The sequence below is a fragment of the Athene noctua genome, chromosome 2, assembly GCF_965140245.1.
Source record: "Athene noctua chromosome 2, bAthNoc1.hap1.1, whole genome shotgun sequence".
Classification (NCBI taxonomy): domain Eukaryota; kingdom Metazoa; phylum Chordata; class Aves; order Strigiformes; family Strigidae; genus Athene; species Athene noctua.
In genome coordinates, this window is record NC_134038.1 from 54475995 (window position 1) to 54492803 (window position 16809).

Genomic DNA, 16809 nt, shown 5'->3' on the forward strand with positions numbered 1-16809 from the left:
GAAATAGCTGATAGTCAGAAGGTCATTCTGTCACTGTGTGAAGGGACAGTGACTCTAGATGTGGTATTCTTCATGCAAATCTTGTCTCTTTTAATGGAGCAAGGATGCTTAGCTAAGTACCGAGGATTATTAAGAATATTAAGGAATCACTTGAAAAAGAAAGAAAAGTAAAGAGAAAGGAACAACAGAAATAGGACATAGTGCTGACATTCATTCCAGCCACTGTCAGTCTAACGTCTTCTTTGAATAAGGAATCATTCACTCCCTCTCAATTCAAATTTGTTCATCACAGGTAAACAGCAATTAATTTGTGCCCCAAATCGAACGATCTCTAAGCAGGGGGTGGGAAAGTAATAGACAGAATGTTACTGCTCTGCCAGAAATGACATTCTACCCAACAGTAAATGACTGAACAACTGCACTGGCACAGCCTGACTCACCAGCATTTCAAACAAGTCTGAGCAACAAATCTCTGCCAAAGCCCTGTTGTCTCACAGCTCTTACAGCCACATGACTGAGATGAGTCCAACAGATCCTGCACCAGTCTGAGATCCATGGCTAGACAACTAATCCATGGATCCATGGATTGGACCCTATTGACTAGACAGTGCCAACGTTTCTCAGATTTCCATCTCTGACTGCAACTTCAAGAGGATGGTTCAATGACATGTTGGCTACATCCAACTATACTAGAATAAGGAAAAAATACCTTTTCAAAGTCAGAAATTGCAGAAATTGCACCCCCTCCCCAATTCTGGCTTTTATAGATATAATTTCTATCACTGTCACAAATATAAATATTATGAGGTGAAGTCATTACACAGTTGGTGTCATCATTGACACCACTTCAACTAGAGTAGTTGTAAGCTTCTGCATTATATATGTATGCTTGGTTTTGAGATTTATGCGAAGTTCAGAACCAATTATTTCTGTAAATGTGATAAAAGCAAAGTAGCAGTTTTAGGTTTTGTAAAACAAAGAGTAAAAGTAATAAATGAAGTAAGAACCTTGTATTATTTTTCACTCTGGCATGTTTTCCAATTTTTGCTATGCAGACAGGAATAAATAATATTACAAGACAGAGTTTTAATAAATATCTATATTGCCTATTTTGGTGTTATAAAGTAATAAATAATAACTATGAACATTTTTAGGACTAGCCCAAGGAGGACTACCTTCCAAAAGGAGTTTTTCAAGGTTTCCTTTCAAGTGTAGAGCAATGAAGGCTTAGGAAGATTTGCAATAGCAATTGTCAGATATAAAGCAGGAGAGATTTATATACTAGTTCTGAAAGCTCCTGAGCTTGCCTTCAGCATGATACATCACTGTCACAGTGCAGAGCTACGCAGACACAATCCAAGCATGGCTGCCACCCTGATATCACTTAAGCGAAGATTTGGGTGCTGTGGATGGGGCTGCTGGCATTCGGAGATGACAAAACCAGTTAGTGCTTTCTGCAGTCCCTGGGCTTCCTGCAGGCAAAGCTGCTGGACAGCTGGGGTTCAGGCTGGTCAGGTAGAACAGCCCTTCTGGAGGAGAATGGCAAATTGCCATGCAACTCAGCTACTGATGCCACCACAGAAATCTCTCACAGGAACTCAGTAGCTGCTGCAAAGGCGCTTTCAAGAGAAATATCTTTTTCACACCAGGAGATAACAGAAGCAGTGATTGTATGATGGTTCTCTATCTTTGTGGTGTACAAGGAAAAAGAAAGCAGGCACAATGTAAGAAAGTCTTTAAGAATATTCCCTAATTTCTCCCCTCCTGAGAAGAGGAGAGAAGATTTTAAAAAGTCAGTTCTTTTCAGATAAACTTTCATTCACATGTGTCACTGGGAGCAGAGTGGTATTTGATGCCCTGCTTCAGCATCTCAAAGTCCCAGGGGCCTTACTCTTTCTTAGCTGCCCCTGCCCCTAACCTTCACCCCATACTGCACCCAAGCCTACAGAGAATTACTAAAATAAGTTGAAAGTTACTCCATCTTAGCAGTAATTCAAACACAAGAAAAGAAAAGAAACAAATGACTAGGCATCAACATGACTTAGATATTAATAGTATCTTTTATTTGTAAGGGCAGAACAATTACTGGCTTTCATGTCTCTCTCACACCCTAACATGATGCAAATTAACAGAAGATCCCAAAGCATGTCTGCAGAAACTGTCTTGTAATATCATATTAAAACTAAAGCAAAATACACTATTTTAACTTTTTCCATGTTAATCTAAGAGGGATCCAGCATTTCACAGTGACAGAATATTGCACTTCTAGCTGATCAGAACAGAAAATTATTATGAATAATTAATTTAATTATTGTTCCCTGTTTGCTTGTCTTGTTATGTTGGACTGAATTTTGTGCAAACACGTATCTCTTTGTATGCCTGTGAATTTTCTGCGTGGCAGATTTAATACATCAGCTGAGCTCCCCTTAGCAAACTAAACCAGATAGTACAAGATCACATACCAAGAGTCAAACATGGTATGGCTGGCAGCGGTTGGAACATAATTTCAAAACACTAGCAGTGAAATAATATTTAAAATACATGAAAGAATTGCGCAACACTCCTGTGGGTGGGATATCTATATTTACTATTCAACAGCAGGCCTTCAGGAATAATTTGGTCCTGATGAGGATTTTATTTTTATATTTAAAAAATAAGTCAAGAAAAAGAAGTAAGAACAGTGATAGTGGGTATATTTAATATCCTGAGAAAGACGGAGAATCTTAGATAGGTCTGGAGGGGTCTTCATGAGGTCATCTGGTCCTTCCCCTGACCCTAAAGCAAGATCAGCAATACCTAAATTTGTCCTGACAGACATTTCCTACCCTTTTCTTGAAAATGTCCAGTGAAGTGATTTCTCTTGGCAAGCCACTCCTGTGCTTAACTATCATTACCATTAGGAAAATTTTCCTAACATATAGCTTGTGTATGTCCTTATAGTCTCAGGCAGCATTTCTTCTCTTGTCCCCACTGGACATTATTAACTTCCTTTCTGAGGCAGCCTTTTAAGTAGGTGGGCAGAAGTAGGGCTAAAAATAAACAAGACCTGTTTTGCACACAAACATGCAAGTTGGCCATGTGAAAAACTATACCCTGATAGAGATGGTTGAAAAACACATCTTGGTTCGGGGATTATAATTGCGTTCCTTAAAGCAAGCCTTAGAAATGCCCATTTAACCCATGAAGTACAGTGACAGAGCTTGCTTTTTAAAACAGACAATGGTATAGACTTGAATTCACCAAGATCATTTGCTCTAAAATGAGTAAGAGAAGCTAAAAAGTTGGAAGTCCTCACTTTCGTTTGTAGCTACGTCTAACATAAAGCTAAATCTTAAGCAAAGTTAAGACAGATGACTAGCTGCAGGACAAGGATTTTAATTTCTGCAAGTAAGGCAATTATCTAAATGAGGTTGCAGTTTTTCTTTAAGAAATTATCGACTTCCAAAACTCTGGTCCAGTATTACCAAAAGATCAAACTTTGACTAGCAAAATTAAATGTTTTTTTCTTTTGGCCCATGTTTATTCTTATGTAATTAATTGTAACTGTTTCATTGCCTCAAATTTCAGCAAGTAAAGGTAAAAGTAGAAGTGAGGCAACAACTGTAGTATAGGTCACAGATTACAACAAAATTCTTAGAGAAACAAGAAATAACATTATGCAAATGTGACAATACTGACGTAACAGGGCATAAGGGCATATGGAGCTAGGTGTGAATTGACACAAGGGTAAGTTTTATGATGGGATAAGCAACGTCTGCTAGCAGTGAGGCTGTAATAGCTAGGGAATCTCCTTTTCATTGCAAGATAAATTGGTGAGGATCATCACAGAAGCAGAGAGGAGGAGTGCCCACTCTACCTATGTACTATGTAGTGAACTGTAGGAATGCCCTGTCTCCAGGGAGGATCATACAGTGGGATGAGTGGGTTAATTTCTGTGATGTAAAAGCACACCAACCTTTGTGTGAGGGGATTGGGAAGGGAAGCTGCCATGGGGCAAAAGCTTTCTCCCATGCCCATCAGTGATATTAAGTGTTAACTGACCGAACATGCTTTATATATCCACCAGTGGAGAGTTGCAACTGCTCGTTAAAAGCTCCAAGCTCTAAGTTCCTTCAATAATCAATATCCTCTGCTCCTTAAATATCATGTAAATAAAACATATGTCAGCTGCTATAAGGAAACCATTGGCTCCAGATGTATGCTCACCTAGTACCTCAAAATAAATATATTTTTAATTGTCTTGCCTTTCAACTTTTCTTCTTATAAATTATTCACTGAATTTAATCATACCTGACACATGAGCCTGAAAAGTGAGAAACGTGTCCAACAACTTCTCCCTAGCTTTCAGAGAGAAGAGAGAAGGGATTGCAATAATATGAATAAGAAGGTAAGTAATATATCATGCATCAGTGACTGCAGGCTGGGAAAGCTACTACCTAGGCCAACAATAGTTTCAGAATACTATTCCTGTGGCTGCTCATGGAGATGCTCCAGACTCTTCCATGGGAAATAAAAAAACCTCTCACTTCAAGCAAACAAACAAAACACACCTCAAGGAAAAGGGAAACAATTCTTTCCCAAGCTAAAGGTTTGATAAAAATGACAGACTGCAACACAAAACAATGAAAAAACTATACCAGAAACATACTGTAAAACACTAATAAAAGATTAATCAGACTTATTCCTTTTGTACTAATTAGGAAAGTCATTGTTCCCTAATTGGAAATCACTCAACAAAAAAGAAAATTAACAAGCTTCCCTGCATGTGTCTAAAAATATTCACCATAAGGAAGATGAGATACTGCATCACCCTCATATTTCCCTCTCCCTTCCCCCCATCTGTGACCTGTGCCACTGAAGCTAATGGGACATTTTCATTAATTTTAGCAGAATGAAGACAACACCTCCATTTAAAAAGAGTATGCTTTTGTTTATATGACATCTTTTTCTGGGGATATTTTGGAGCATGTTTTAGTAATATAGACCCACCTTAAATAGGACCTCATTCCTAAGTCCAAGATGGTGTTGATACCTAAGGATGTATGCTACGCTGTATGAAGTGCAGTGTAAGTACATCAGCTTCAGTTTGCTCAAACACCAGAAGAGCCTAGCCAGTGTGTCAGGCTACAACTATCCTTACCAACCCCTCTCATTTCCTTAGGTACAGACACTTCCCAAGAGCATTTTTTTAGAAAAGCTGAGAAAGTGGGAGAACCATCTCCAGAGTTGATATTGTTCCATAGTTTTCCGAGCGCTACATATTTCAGTTTGAGAAGCCATGAAGATATCTATGTACACAAACGTATGTGTTGTATCATTACAGGAAAAATCAAAGCTGTAATGACCTTCAGCTTTGCAGCTAACATTTATCAACATCCTTGCCATGTGACATATACTTTGATGTCTTTAGTGTAAAAAGCTTTTGGACTTTTGCTCATCCTTTCATTCACATCAGTCCTAGCATAATTTGAAAACAGACATTATGCAATTTCACTTAATTCACCCAGTGCAGATGACGCACTTTACCTTCCCATCAGTCTATATGGATCTGCCCATGAGTGAATATAACCTTCATCCTGATCACCACAAATTACCACCAGAAAAAATTATTTGGGAGCTTTGCAGATTATAAAACACTTTTGACTGAAATTTCCTGAATTTTACAAGGATCAGGGGACTTTTTATCTGAAATATCTTATACTATGCAACAATGGGGTGGATGGAATTTTTTGGCAAGTCATCCTCGCAGAGTTGTAACCTAGGTTGACCCTAGCTTGAAGGCTTGTCCTCCAGGAATTGACCTGATCAATTCTCAGACCGCTGATGAAAAGTTGGAATTCAGGATGTATAAATCAGATCTACCTCTTTCTTCTTGCTTTTGTCACTGTTGTTAAATTTGCTACCAGATTCTGCCTCTTAACTGATCTTGATTGTTTACTGTGATTTTATAGGATATTAAGAAAAATGGCACAGAGGTTTTCAAAACAATTTTATCTTCAGATTCCCATAAACATACAAGTGGAAAGTACTTAAGCTATTTGTATTTGCACATTAAAATGCAAGCCTGGGTGTACACAAATAACATGCACTGATTTTGAGGTATCATTTTTGGAATGTCTCTGATAAACTTTAAAGTTAGGAATTGGTTTATTCTAAGTATCACTCATCTATGCAGTAAATCACAGGAACAGATGTAGCTATGATGGAAGTTACACAGATTAATTCTTTACTATGGAATAAAAAGGAGAAAAGCCTAATGCTTTTTGCTTATATGCTCACATACTCTTTTCATCATAGTGGTGTAACTTGGTGGTCATTGAAAAATGTGTTTATAATTTTGTTTCTTTAAGTCACAGCTGACTGGAAAACCATGATAAGGTCGTTTAAAATACCTTGAAAGTTAAGATTTGTTAAGAAAAAACTAATTTCTGTTCTTTTTTCTGTCCTTTTTATATGAGTTCTACAAATGCATCTGCAAAGCATCAAGACAATTGAAATTGTCAATACACTGGTGATCAGAGTATAACTTGTCTCAGAAAAGAGTTTGTATCATCAAACAGGAGATCAAAGGAACAATTCTGTAAATGTATTTAACCCAAAATTCATGTAAAATGTCCACAAATGGGCTACCATTAAGTACTGTAATATATTAGAAAAAAAAAATTAAAAAAAGAAGTGCAGAAGACTCAAGTGGCTGAAGTCCCCACAGTAGGAGCAATATTGTGTTAGGAAGTAGAATCTGAACCCATATTTTAAGCAGTGAGTACGTGCTCTTAGACCTCTTGTCCTCAACAGAGTTTTCCAGTCCCTCCCATATTCCTCATCTTTTAGGCTGGGAAAGTGCTGCCATCAAGTTATACCTTGTGCTAACTCACCAGCTACTCGCAATCCTTCAAGAGATCGCAAAGGATGACTGCAGATCTTTCTCTGCATTATCCAGCTACAGATCTACATAAATTTTGCTGGAACTTAGTATCTTTCAGACTTCAGTCTCTCTAGGAAACTTGGTTAAAGTTGGCCAATGGATTCAAAAGCTACTGGGAGGTGGAGGTGACAGGTTGTATATGGACAGACAATGTAATTCTGTACTTTTTTTTCCAATGAAAACCAGACTAAACATAAACAAGGTACAGTATAGATAGTGAAGCAATATGTCCCGAAACAATCTCAGCTGTAATAGAAATGTCAGTTATGTGGCCTGCACCTTCTTTAGAAGTTAGCTAACCAGTTCATTTTCCATCTGCTTACAAGTGCAAGATAAACTTCTGCCTCTTTTCAGGAATGGGCAAGAAAATGTCACTTTTTTTTTTTTTTTTTCAGCTGGATCAGTTTATCTAGACTGGAAGATTAAACACCAAGAGGATACTGCCAGTAAAGACAGAGAGAAAAAGCTGCTTGCTTCCTGGTAGGATAATGAGAGTGCAGCAGCGGAGGTGTGTATTTCAAGATCACAGCAAGCTGTGCTTTATTCAGAATGGTACCACAGCATTTGACACATGTGCTGTAACCACATGGAAACCATGGCATGGGAGGAATATTGTAGGAGGGAGATTGTAAGGTATAGCCAGAAAAAAACCTCAGCAAAACCAGGAAAATAAATTTGTATTACGTAAAGGAGATATGACACGGTTGTGCTGTTCAAAAGTTATCCCTTATATAAAAAGAAACATTGGTAATAATGAAAACCCTTTCTTAGAAGAGTAGGCACATGAGCAATGGTAGGTAGGTAGGTGGGAGGAACAGCGTGGGTTGTGAGACCAATATTAGACTTAAAGTACTCAGAGAGGAAAAGTCCCACAAGATGAAAAATCCCTTCAAAAACAACAGTGAAAGCAAAAGGGAACATGTTTTTAAGTTGTTTGCTTTGCCAAAGATGAAAGTAAAGCCAACTAGAGCCTGCATACAGAAAACAGAGAGTAGCAGAAAGAAATGCAGAAGATCCCTGACAATTACCACTGTAGAAATGACGCTTTCACAGGTGTCTTCTTCATTGATGGAAAAAACATAATTAAAGAAGTGATATACCACTCATCTTTAAGGTGTTAATAATGTCCTGAAAGGTCAGCTAGAAAGTCAACTAGTGTCAGTAAAAGGCTGCCTGCTGACTAGAGTGGTTTTTGGCTCATCTCCATAAAGCTCTTATTCAGGTGTGAACTGAACTCAAGCCAACAGCAAGCCAAGGAAATAACTTGTTATCATGCATTACACAATTGCTTGATGACCTATATTCAGTGTGTTAGAGGCCCTAATTTAGTCCCTGGCTGACATGCCAGCAAAACTATCACAACTCTCAGACTAATCAGGGTAGCCCTGGGATGAACAAGCAATGTCATGGTCAAGGTCAAATCATGCTCCTAAGAAAGTATGAAGCAGTCTGCAAAAAAGACCTATCTTAACAGAAGACTTCAATTCGCAGAGCAAGCACTTGGCTAGGTCTCCCCCCGCCCCCCCCTCCAAATGATCATGTTCAACAGAAAGGAATAAAAGCAATGCATAATTATGTATTAGACAATTTGTCTCTGAAAGTGGAAAGGTTTCCCAGGAAGACATATTTCTATAAAGTACCATAATAGATTAAAAAAAAAATAATTCTACTTCATCCCTATTTATGCTGAGAAGTCAGTGAAACAGAGGTTATTTCATATTTTGTCCTCTATTTTACTACCATTGACCATTTTCCCCTTCTTTCTTCTACCCTGTGATCTACATCCTACTTCTGCATAGGTCCTAAACTTACATGAATTTTACAGAGTGCAATTTAAAATTAAGCACATTCCTAAAAGCTTTCCTGAATAGGAAGGGATTAAAAAACACATGTGAAATGAAGTATTTGTACAAGCACTTTGCTGAATTATAATGACTTCAAAGATAAACCCAAAAGCTTCTGCTGCCTGGCTCCTCTGATCTAACATCCTCTGTGCGTGAATAGTGACACGCAGGACTTTGTATTTTTAATAATTCTGCATTCTTTTGCAAATGTCCTATCCACAGAGAACAGAAATGACCAAGACAAATACACTTACTGTGATGCATTGTACTTCAAATATATATCATGGAACTATGGAACACATGTTTCCTAAGCCTCAAAGAGGATAAGCTCCATGCCCAGTAGTGTGTCTGTACATAAAGCATGGCTTTAGGGAGTTTGTGGTGGTATGTAACATTTATGTTCACCTTGCAGAGGTTGCACTAACTGATCTCAGAGGAGGAGTTTTGGCTCAGGAAAGGATGTCGTAAAATCTGCTGGATGATGAGAGGAATCACCGTATTCCTTGAGCAAGCGCCAGCTAGTTTGTGAAAATCCCTGCAGAAAATGAGACTGCTTTCTCCTTTGGACAGTAATGGAAAGATGGAGCAGAAGCAATTCCTGGCTTCCCCTGAGACAAAGTCAGGCAGGCTGCTATGGGGAGCTGCAATAAGCATGTCTTTTTCTTCTGGTCTATTCATCACTGATGTCAAGAGCATGACATTCTTAACAAGGATCAAACGCTTTTCTCTAGAATCTATTTCTCAGATGAGGTCTCGGGGAAAAAATGGGGTAGCGGAGGACAAGGAAGGAGAGGAAATTAATGAGGGAAACGCAAAAGGAGTCTTCTGTCACTAATCACGGATACTAGAAGAGATATAGCTCTTTTTTTTTTTTTTCATTTTAAAGCTACAGCCTTAGGCAAGTTATACTAAAATTAGGTTATTTCTGGTTCAGTGAACTATGATTCACTATTATAGCTACAAATTTTGCAGAAGACAGACAGAAACAATTGTTGATTTAAATCCACAGTATTTTCTTTTATGGATATAATTTATTTTCTTGCTTTAGTGGACCTCTCCATTTTAGAATAATTTAAAATAGAACACTAATACCAAAATTATCCATTTGTGCAATTTTCAAGAGAATTTGGTGGCTCTTTTAAAAGAAAAAACACAAAGTGACATTAAAAACCCATAAATTCATCATTCCTCTTGATTAAATCTTTTACAAACAATTTAAAAAATCAGTTTTGGTTATATTTCTTCACAAAATACAGTGCAATTCTGAGTGAACTAAAGAGTGGAAACCATGGATTTGTCTATTTTCAGACAGTCATTGTTCTTTTTAATTAAATGTCAGGTGCTCTCTGATGGGCTTCAAAGACTAGCTTAGGGCTAATTTCACATGTTGAGTATATATAAATACACAATTATGCAAAGCTTTCACAGGCCAAAGCTATAATTCAGCAAAGTACTTAAAGAATAGGCCTATTGTATATACCTTAATACTCACTTAACAGTAACAGGTTGAAATACTTTGCAAATTCGAAAGCACAAGTAGTAGGGTCCCTTTACAGAATAGTATTGAAATACATTACCAAATCTACTCTTGTTCAGAAAAAAAAATAAAAATCAAAAATAAGCATGACTGAACACACTTGTTTAAATACCTTCCTTAACTGGTGCCTACAAGTAAAGAGTAGAAACAAATAGGAACAGAAGATGTATGTCTTAATGGAGACCTCTATATGATGTTGCAAAACACAGACTTACTTGAGAGTGGTGAGCTCTGTAAGGGATGGCTGGGTGGCCTTGAGATAGCTCTCTCTCCGTGCAGCAATCTTTGGAGATGGCTTCGGACTTGAGTCTGAGTCTCCACTGTCATCATCCCCCATGGCTTTGATGTAACTGCCACTACGCATTCGTCGGCAGGGGATCTCATCATCTTTCCCTCGTGGAGTGAATCCAGTCCATTCATCTTGAGGAACCTTAAGTGATAAACACAATTCTCTTATCAGTGCACTCTTCCCTGATATAGTTGCACAGCAAGATTTGATCATGCTAAACCACAACAGAGCAATAACAAGAACTCTCATGGCCAAGGGCACATCCTCAATCCCATTTGACCATGGCCTGCTGTTTGCAGTGGAGGGCCACTTCTCCCCTTGCATGGTCACAAGCACCTCTGGAGTATGTTATTTTCCACCTCTTATCTGGGAAGTTTCTAGCAAACATGTTGACATAGGAGCCTCAGTTAGGTCTAATATTGGGCTGGATAAATCTTTTTATTTGGTGGTTTTCATTCAAAGCATTTACAAACCAGATCAGAGTATTTTTGGTTCAGCTCAACCTTTTGAACACCTTCAGGGAGTCACAAAAGATGAAATACGAATCCCTATATCACAATCTTTTCAGACTGAGTGTACTTAGCTACACTCACCAGGACGATTTTGGTTCAAGATACATTTCAAATTAGTAGAGCTATGTATTAATCATCACAAAAGTAGGCTTGCAAGTATGAAATTATACTACTATTGCTTCTATAGCATAATTAGTGAGACTAAACACCCATGAACTTGCAGGGATCCTCCTTTCGAATTATGCTAGTCTGAGTGTCTGAGTCATACAAGTCATTATTCCCTTCTTTTTCTTCTTCTTACTGATGTACTTTATTCCTCTTGATCTGAAGTAAGTGATGTCCATTCTTTGCATTGGAAATCTGGAACACTGGGGATGTGCATTCATGAGATTTTGGGACATAGCAGAGGACAGTCCAAGAACATGGTGCTGGTGCTCTTGCCCACCCATCCTCTCTGTTCTTCTGCTCCTGGGGCTTCTAACCATTGTAAACCAACACCCTTCTCTTTTCTGTGAGAACAGAAACAACATGCAATGGAACAGGGTCCTTGAAGGAGTTGTCCTGAAGTTATTTTGCAGAAACTCCATTTTTATAGTAAAGGTGAAACTGCAAAAGCGCTTTTTAGTTAAACATATTTTGTGTTAGATTTAAATAAAAGTAGTTGTAAATTTTTAATTTGCTGCTTTTCTGGTTATTCTTAGTGAATCAACTCTATAAAGCAAGTTATAACTACAATGCTCAGAAACCCTTACAAGCCATATTAAACAAAGGGTCTCAAATCTGGATTGCTAAAATTTGTCCAGCAGCTTACGAATACTGTCATCTACCAGGATAATCACCGGGTGTCTCTTTTCTATGGAGAGTGTGTTCTTCAACATTTAACTTCTGCTGAATATCTTGTACATACATTGCTTCCCAAACTTCAGCCAGAGCATTTACATGCCAGCTTGTTTAGACAACCAAAACTGAAACACTGGACTGCTTACTAACAGTTTAGCTGTTGATTCTCACTACAAACGTAAGCCTAAAACCAGCCTTTCAAATGTTACTGTCAATGCAGATCAAATTTTTATGACATTTTACCAATCTATGCTGCTATAAACTGAAATCCAAAAGCCCCTGTGCTATACAAATGAAAAAAGATATTTAATAATCCTAAGAATTCATGGGCTTATAACTAATTATAATTAATGAACCAAACTATTCATAAGCCATGCTTTGCTTCATGCTGATTTCAAACCCAAGACCTTTCCAGTTTTCTTCCTTGACTGACTCTTTTTTTCCTGTTGCTGACATCATGATTCAAGGTTTTGAAATTCCAGGCTCAAACAAGTCCTTCCTTCCTCTTGTGCTCAGTCTAAGCTCTCTCTTTTCTACCAGATCTTTCTTGAACAAAGCTCAACTGGAGCTTTGATATTTTCCGCAGAGGACTTAAGATTTAATCCTGGAAGTTACTCTAGTTTGTATCTTTATCAACATTTCTTCTTACGACAGTTTGTCATGAAACTTACGACAGTGTCCCAGGACTGACTTCCTTCTCAGTTGCTCCATGTTTTATTTAACCAATTCTTTCCTTGTGCCTTTTAAATTTCCAAGTTTTCTTTAAATATTCTTTAGTTAATGACTCTGGTAACTCTACTTATGTGAAATATTTAAATTCTTCTCTTCCAGCAGCATGCAAAGTTTGTTGCCGTTTTCTTTTTTTCTTTTTTTCTTTTTTTTTTTTTCTTTGATATTTGTCCGGGCTTCAAGAATATAAGTTACTTAAGGCAGGAATATATTTCAATGCCCAGGTTTCTTATTGAACAGTGGCTTGCAGAATTGTGTATCTATAGGAAATAATTGAGGAAATACACTTAAAACCACCGAAAATAGTCTTCTAGAAAAGGGTAAGACTAACTAAGAACTGGAGTATTACAGACTGAGAGTACTAAGTACTGACAGAACCCACTGAAGGAACAGGATTGAATATATGTCTCTGATATGTTTCCACATCAAATAAAAAAAAAGAAAAAGAAAAGTCTTAATTCTGTGGCTTTTAAGTTTATGCCTAGACCCCAGGTCTGGAAAGCTGATGGTTTCCTGGTGGGTAAATGTTTGTAAAGTGCAAAGGAAGTGCACTTGGCAGTGGTTTTGATTCTGATTTTTAATATCCAAGACTATGGAGCATTTTACACTCCTCCTCCAGCCACTTATGACAGACAGAGGACAATATTTTTTCAGGTCTTTTTCTTGGAGTGGTCCTAGCCCTACAGCATCATCAGACAGCAGAAATACAATCTATGTTCATACCACCCCTCACATACATTTTGGAACCTACAGCTCCTGTTTGTCAACTGTAAAACCTTGACTCTTCAAATCACTCATGTTCAAAAAAGAAGTTAACGCAGGTTTAGTAGAAATCAAGTTCGGCTGACATTTTGATGACATGCTCAGACTTCAGTCAGAAGTTTAAAACCTGTAATAGTGTTTTTCCAATCACTTTTCAGGCAAATATTAGATATCTGAGCATGTAATCTGTGACTTCTCAGAGGACATACACTTTAATCTGTTTAAAATTTTATTCATTATGCTTTAGTTAAAGATCTGTGCTTTTTTCTCATAAAAATAGTGAATCAATCTTTAATGCACTAAATAAAATAATGTTATTATAATGTTAAGGTTGGTGTCTTTAACAGAAAAAGTCAGGGGAGTTAAAGTTACAGTGCTCATATAGCATCCATAATTCAGGCAGGCTGAACACTTGTAGTTTTATGAAATAATAGGCATACTGTTAAATTTAATGCTGTAGTTTATAGGTGCAATACAAGTGATAACATGTAGTTGCTGTGGGCACCATAACTCTGAAATTCTTGAGTTCTGTTATCAGTAACTCCATACATAAGTACAATACCTCTTATCCCAAAGCATCTCAAAATTATTTAGATATGATAGGCCAAGTTTTGAAAGCTGGCTGCAATGAATTTACCACAAAACTTTATATTTATACAAGCAAACACTGTGTACCATGATGAGTTTTGAATGCATTGCTCTAGTCCCAGAATTTGTATGATGTGTTGGGTGGAAGTTTCCAGTTTGAGCTCTGTTCACCCAGTGAAGTGAGCAACCACTGGAAAACATCATGCTACCTTTTTAGCTGCTCTTCCACCTCTTAAACATTCTAGGTGCAGAAAAAGCTGAGCTGTCCACACAGAGATCAGGGGCAAAGCAGTCTCAGGGAGCACCACAAACCCACTGCCTGGTTTGTGTACTGGAAGTTACCTGCATGTGCAAACCCAAGGAAAGTGTATGAATGCAGCCCAAGTTCCATTACCATTTTAAGGGTTTAAGAATAAACCCTGTATGTGCCAAAGAGTAAAGAATGGCTATCGTTAGGAAAAATATCCATATTTAGAAAACAGCCTAAAATATCAACCCAGATATGGTTCTAATTTCAGTTAACACATTGAGGAAGTCAGAGTGTTTGTACAAACTATCTTGTGTGCCTAGACAAATCTGCAGTAGAAGAATGTAATAGTTATTTGATTAAAGATCTATTTTAGTTAAACAGTTTGCGCAGTTTTCTTACAGATATTTAAGGCTGAGTGTGGGTTTTTTTTTTCTTTTCCTTTTCCTCTTTTTTTCTTTTTAGTAAGGTTTCAGTATTTAAGAGAATATTAGGGAAAGAAATCTGGGTCCAGTTCCCCTTTATCTTATTTCAGTTTCACAAGAGTCAGAAACCCTGATTTCAGAAGTTGGAGTAGGAGAAAACAGTAAGGCATCATGTAACCGGTAGGGAGCATTTGCAGGGTAAAGAAATGCTTTCAAAGTTGTAGATTTTTGCTTTGGCTATTAAAAGTTGTAACACTTTTAATGCAAGGATCGTAGAGGACTGTCTGTGTATTACTTGAGTAGGACAAACAACCCTTAAAGCTCATAATTTCCTTTCATTGTACCTATTTTGTTTAGAAAATACAGGCAGATGAAATAACGTCAGTGTTTCAATACTTCTGTGCCTATAGTCAAATACCTCAAACAATACCTACTAAAAGTAGTAACCTGATTTTCAGAGTGCTTTCTTTGGTGCCTAAAAGGAATGTCTGTAACAGCTCATAGCAGACAACACAATTTACTGTCACAGTGAAGTGTTTCATGTCATAGGAAAAAAGTTAAACATAAACGCTCTCAAAACTCCAAATTGTGAAACTAAAATCAATCACATTATTCCATTCTGTTTCTATATATATTGTACTATACATTCTATAGAGTGTTTCCTTCTGTTTATCGGAAATATGCTGGGGAAGGTGTCTATGTCAACCTCCAGCTCTTTTTTTCACTCAGAAGGTCTGCACAGATTTTCCCACAGGCTCTTACTTTGTTTGAACAGCCAATACTATGTCTTGCAAGGCCACATACTACACTGCACGTAAGTGCATATGCACGGGATCTACTGCCTTAGAGGATTAATGGCATTAAGACTGACATACCTGAAATAAAGCTGTTTCATGCTTTTAGGAAAATCATATTATCCAATTACCTTGGCAATACCTTTTTTCAGTATCAGAATATCAAGCAGGAACATCACTTGCATGATTGTTTTTTCTCACATGAAAAAGGGGGAAGAGCTAAATTCGGATCTAACAATGAACATCATTGTTTTTATTAAAATAGAACTATTATTATTCACAGTATTGAAGAAATAGAAATCCTGGAAACATTTCATTCTGTAAATGATCTTTAAGATCATGTATAATTCTTTCTTTACAAGCCTAAAAATCAAAGAGTGCACTTATACAAAAAGTGCACTGAAACAGGACACCATTATTACTTGAAAATACATAGAAAGTATTCAGCAAAGGCCTCTGAGCCAGGCAACTTACTAAGACTTAAGACTTCAGCATGCACCTAGAAATAAAATGTTTGTTACAAGTATGAAACCTAAGCCTGACTATAGCTTTTTTTTTCTGATTAAATAGCAGATACAAGATTCTTCTGTAAACAGAACAGACTATACAGATAACATACTGCCGAAAGCCAACATCTTACCTGGATTCAGCTTAATTGAGTGTACAGATTACCTTCCCTGATCTTTAATTAAATTTATGTTGCTCTGGAAGTGGTCACACTTTGTCATTAACCAGGCTGAACTGACTGGTCAATTCCTTTAATGTATTTTTTGATATAAAGAAACTGGGTTTTTCTAGTAGATAGTCTAGGTCCCCAAATAAAGAAACCAAGCAAACAGGCATACTGGCCCCCCCAGTTTTCAAACATTCATTTCAAAAGCTCACACAGTGATATGTGAAATAAACCCAGCATGTAAGGACAAAGGTAAAAAACACCATTTTTTATCCAGTTTCTAAATAATAAAATTAGAATATCTAATTTCCTTTTTTTTTTTTTTTTTTTTTTCCCCCAAAAAAATTGTTATTAACTTACCTCACTGGAGGAAATAGCAAACAGACTGTCTCTATAGCAAATTAAGTTCATTATTGATCTCTAGTTTGATTTGGTTTATTGCAGCTGAAATCATTAAAGCTTCTCCCTGTGCTTTGCCAAAGCAATGTGGATGACTACAGAAGTAAACACAAGGACTGGAAGGAGTGGCTAACCATCGCTCACAGCAGTAGACTTGTAACTTTAGCTTTCTATTAGTATGCAAATACTTAATGAAATGAAATCACACAACTGAAGAACAATGCTTAATGACTGCTCAGTGCAGA

At 37.2% G+C, this 16809-nt stretch overlaps 1 protein-coding gene across 5 annotated transcripts in view; it reads right to left on the reverse strand.

The window, feature by feature from the left end:
- Window positions 1–16809, reverse strand: part of DLGAP1 (DLG associated protein 1) — a 422469-nt gene that overhangs the window by 119342 nt on the left and 286318 nt on the right. For 3 of the 5 annotated variants that reach the window (XM_074899140.1, XM_074899141.1, XM_074899142.1), the window contains one exon: window positions 10522–10736. In XM_074899140.1, coding sequence (XP_074755241.1) covers window positions 10522–10736 — 215 coding nt within the window. Of the gene's footprint in view, window positions 1–10521; window positions 10737–16525; window positions 16577–16809 lie in introns of those variants that run through there. The other 2 variants (XM_074899143.1, XM_074899144.1) reach the window with 1 other exon arrangement.